General features: G+C 44.7%; 1 protein-coding gene across 1 annotated transcript; it reads left to right on the forward strand.

Moving 5' to 3' along the window:
• Nucleotides 1–261: 261 nt before the first annotated feature.
• On the forward strand, nucleotides 262–4,344 carry LOC310633442 (olfactory receptor 52M1-like; the record flags this gene model as incomplete). The annotated part of the gene is made up of 3 exons (XM_083351147.1): nucleotides 262–1,097; nucleotides 1,412–1,864; nucleotides 4,162–4,344. Exons 1-3 carry the CDS (start codon nucleotides 660–662, stop codon nucleotides 4,342–4,344), a joined length of 1,074 nt encoding a protein of 357 aa, XP_083207273.1. The 5' UTR covers nucleotides 262–659.
• Between the last annotated feature and the right edge of the window lie 734 nt (nucleotides 4,345–5,078).

Consider the following 5,078-nt stretch of genomic DNA (forward strand, 5'->3'; position numbering starts at 1 on the left):
TTTTGGAGAATAGCTGAATTCCCTCTTCTTTGTGGCAACCCCTGAGATATTGGAACACTGCTATCGTGTCACCCCTCGCCCTTCTCTTCATTGGGTCTTCTCCAATGGAGAAATAGGAGGTGTTTCTCTGAAAGTTTCCAGGAGAAGTTGAGCCTTTGAGCAAGAGAGTCAAATCCCAGCCCATGGTTTTCTTTTCATTCTCTCTCAATAAGCCCAGAAGTGGGAGAGAGATGGAGAAAAATGGGGTAGCAGTAGAGATAGAGAGGGATAGTCTCCTGAGGGAATTGGGAGGAAACCAGACACCATGTGAAACCTGGAAATGGGTATAGCTGTTGTAAATACTTCTTGTAAATCATTTCACTGTAAATAGTAAAAAGCATAAGAACCTCAGCTGTTTGGTTGTCTGTGTCAATTGCTACACTTACAAAGGAAAATTGACCTCCAGTTCAAAAAGAAACCCATCATACTGTGTCAAGGTGGTAACTGAGACTTGTTTTTTTCCTTTCTTTTATTATTTTTTTTATCATTGTAGTATGTTTTTATTATGGTTTTCAGTTCAGAGGTCCATTGGTGGCATAAATTTGTTAAAGAAATAAAACTTTATGCATTGATGTTTCCAACTGCAGGAGTGATGGTATGCCCTGGGATTTGCAGATGATATGACTCCTGCTCTCTACGACGCCTGTTTCAGCCCATCTACTTTCTTTCTTATGGGTGTACCTCAGCTGGAGGTGGTCCATGTATGGCTGTCTATCCCTTTTGGTTCCATGTACATCATGGCAGTGCTGGGGAACTGCACCATCCTCTTCATCATCAAGGAAGAGCCGAGTCTCCACCAGCCCATGTATCTCTTTCTTTCCATGCTGGCTGTTACTGACTTGGTGCATTTCTCCTCTGCGCTGCCCAAACTGCTAGCCATCTTCTGGTTTGACAGCAAGGACATTAGTTTCCATTCATGCCTCCTCCAGATGTTCACCATCCATTCTTTTGCCACAGCTGAATCAGGGATTTTCCTGGCTATGGCTTATGACCATTATGTGGCGATATGTACTCCCTTGAGTCACCAGGCCATCTTAACCCATTCAACAAGAGCCTTGGTGGAGCAGTGGGCTAATGCCTCCTTAAGTAACACCAGCTGCCTGCAATTAGTGCAGGTTCGCATCCCACCAGGCTCAAGGTTGACTCAGCCTTCCATCCTTCCGAGGTAGGTAAAATGAGGACCCAGATTGTTGGGGGCAATTAAGCTGACTTTGTAATAATGCCGCTTGGGGTGTGTGTGAAAGCCCTAATAAGCAGGCATATACATAGAATGAAGGCTACTGCTAAGCTTGTAAGCCGCCCTGAGTCTTCGGAGAAGGGCGGGATATAAATGGAATTAAAATAAAAAAATAAAATAAAAACAGTTGCCAAGATTGGGGTGGCTGCTGTTCTGAGGAGTTTCTTTTACATCTCACCCCTTCCTTTGCTTGTAAGAAGACTGGCTCTCTACCGCACCAATATCATTCCACACTCTTATTGTGAGCACATGGCTGTGGTGATGCTCTCCTGTGAGGACACCTCTGTCAGCAACATCTATGGTGTGACAATTGGCTTTGTGATACTCATCATTGACTTCCTGGGCATTGGTGTGTCTTATGTTTTCATCCTCCGGGCAGTGATGAATTTGGACACAGCAGAGGCCCGACTAAAATCTTTTAGCACTTGTAGCTCCCATATTTGTGCCATCTTAGCTTTCTACATCCCCATAGCAGTCTCCTCCCTGATCCACAGATTTGGCCACCAGGTCTCTCCTCCAACTCACATCCTTCTGGCCAATCTCTATCTCATCTTTCCTCCTGTCTTAAATCCCACTATCTGGACCCAGGTAATGCAGAGGAAGTTAGTCAAGATGCTATCCTGGGCTCAGAGGCCAATCAGAGTCCTTTTCTAAGCTTTTCAGTAACTTTTTTTTCTTTAATAACTCATTAAAGAATATTTAATATTGAATGAATATCAGCTGAATTAATATCAACCCTGAGCAGTCCAGATGGGAATGTCAATGTTCTGACGCAATGCCTGAAGGTTATTTGGATCTGCATGGGGAGGAACAGGTTCAACCTTGCCTAGGTCAAGTAACTGTAGTTTTTTGGACCCCCTGGAGATGGAGATCTGGGGTTATCATTTTTGGTTTTGTGTGGGGTGATACTTCCTCATCAACACTGTGTACAATTTAGGGATTCTCCTACACTCACTGTGGCTCTATGACTAAGAAGATCTTATTTCCCATCCAACTGGTGCATCAATTGTGCCTATTCCTAGTATAGGAGGCCCTTCAGATGATCACTTATGCATTAGTCAGCTCATGATTGGACTATTGCAATTGATTCTACAAGGGGCTGCCCTTGAAACCACCTAGAAGCTGCAGCTGGTCCAAAATGCTCTGATGCAGGTAATGAAAACATATTATGATCGGCCCATGTATCCTCTGTGCTTCAGGAGCTACACTGGTTACCATTTCAATGTACTTGTTTTCACATATAAAACATCTCTGTCCCTCCCTCCCTCTCTCTGTGTGTCTGTCTGCCTGCCTGCCTGCCTGCCTGCCTCCCCCCCCTCTCTCTCTCTCATATCTCTATTATCTACCTATTTAATCATCTAATACAGGGATGTCAAACTGCTGGCCCGTGGGTCGGATGTGTCATGCCAAAACTGCACCCATCCTAGCTCCGGCAATGGGAAAAAAGTCGTAATATGTCTTAACACGTCACGTGATATGGCAGGTTTGACACCCCTGATCTAATACATTTCTCTCTCTCTTGTCTATCACTTCTCTCTCTTACTCTCTAATATTTCTAACAATGGGGACCAAGGATACCCTCTTCCTCCCCATTAACAGAGACCTCTCCATGGGCCACATAACCTCCTGGAGCACCTCTAGATGCTCAATGCTTTGCCAAAGACCAGCAGGATCTTTTAACAAGATATTAAAGACTGAGCACTCAGCATTTCCATTTAGTTGCAAACTTTAATAAAAAAAACACTTTAAAAGAAAGATGTATTAGACAATATGTATCTTGATATGATATGGTCTTGCTTACATTGTAAATAAAACTGAGTAAAGCAAATAATAAAGGTAAAAGAACTTTTTATCAGCAATTTATTCTGGTCACCACTTTCTGAAGTGAATTAGGATGTGAATTTCTGAGATAGTTGTCCATGGATTGCAATGACTGAATCTCATTAGAAACCAATGTCCAAATCAGATGAAGCAGCTTCTCTGGTTGACTACTTGCTGAAGGCGAAAGACTCTTCCATCTTTCTGTGATCCTCCTGGACTTTCTTGGCACTGAGTTTGAGAGTTGCCACCCAGTAACCCCTCCTCATGTCTCAGCCAACGGGTCTCCCTGGCCCTGGAGAGCTGTGCAGGGAAAGAGATTGAGATCTTTTGAAAAAAAAACTAGTCCCAAACTGTGGGACCCACCAGGTTGATTTCTCATCCCTGTCCTGAGTAAAGGAAACCTTCTCCCACACCATAATCAGACTGATGAGATGGGGAACTTTCTTACTTTGGCTTTTATGGGATGTAGATGGGAGCTGCCCAGGATTATCACTTACAGTATACTGATATATATATATTGATTGGCAGCTTACAACAGAAAAGCACAATGTAAAACTATAAGAACACTAAGACATTAAAATGTTCAACATTAAGAATTAAAACATTGAAATTAGCCAAGAAGTAGATAAAAAGGGAGCAAGATGCAGAATCATGAAGGTGGCATCTTCAGTTAATGCAATAAAATGCTTGTCTCCATGACAAGTAAGGAAGGAGGAACATTTTGTCAGTCACAAAGCCTGAAAGTGGAATGGCAATGGCCTCTGCAAAATCTGCTGGGGAGAGCCAGAAAGGCCTCCGGCCAAGGCCGACTAGATTTGAGTGGCTGTCATTTAAGAGCACCTGGCTTCATATATGGTATTGTTTAAAAGATGTGGATCATTGTGGAGACACATATTTTTGGGTAAAACAGCCCACAAGTGAATGAGGCTGTATTTCTTCACACCCAAGGGTAGAGGAGGAATTGGTTCATTCTGTCTTGAGAGAGGCAGCTATAAAGATGCTTGACACTCTTCTGCTGTGGAACATACTGTAAGTGCTGAAGGACAGCTAAAAATTCTCACCAGGTGAACCTTGACCCATCAGTGGCAGGACTGGAGGTTGAACTGAAAGCCATGAAGGCCCAGAGCACTGAGAAGTCCTACAGAGAAGCTAAGGAGCAGAGAAGCTCCAGGTTTCAAGCCAAGACCGAGGATGGCGGCAATAACAGCAGCAGTGATGAGGCTGATGGTAGGGACACCACAGGCTGAGCTCCAAGGTTCCAAATGTCAGGCTAAAGCTGAAGGCCAGTGTCCGGTGGTGGTGAGAGCAGAGAGTCTTGCCAGACAGGGATCCAAGAGCCAGAACCAAGCAGACAGATTGGCCAAGTAGCATCCTTAGGAGCCGGGGAGCGATGCTGCCTCAAGAGGGAAGAGTGTCGGGCAGGAGCCGGCAGGGCAGTCCTGCACACGCGCACACTCCCCGGCTGCTAAGGAGTGCTCCATAACAGCCGGGGAGCGTGCGCGTGCGCAGGACTGCCCTGACGGCTCCCGCCAGACGCCAGCCTACCCTGCTTCCTCCACAGTGAGAGGGGAGGGCGTGCCTTCCCAGGCTCGCTGATTTTCCGGTGTATAAGATGAAAACTCTTGAAAATCATCTCAAAAGTTGGGGGGTCGTCTTATACGCCCAGTCGTCTTATACGCCGGAAAATACGGTATTCAGCATCAGCACTGTGCACAGAATTTTATATGAAATTTACAACTGAGGAGGGTCAGTTGCTAATGGATGCTAGGACCAGAAATGAAAAGGAATGGATACCATGATCTTTTACAACCCTATAACAGAAACTCAGTAGTGCCATAAATTGAAAGAAGCCCCTGAAAAAACCAAAAGTGTCCCCTTAATTGGCATTGGCATGGTTACTGCTTTTGGGGGGAATTGTGAAGAGTGATTTTTATCAACTATTTGGATCAAGGACCCATCATCAATGCCCCATATTCCAGCA

This window comes from Vipera ursinii, assembly GCF_947247035.1.
Source record: "Vipera ursinii genome assembly, chromosome: 2".
NCBI lineage: Eukaryota > Metazoa > Chordata > Lepidosauria > Squamata > Viperidae > Vipera > Vipera ursinii.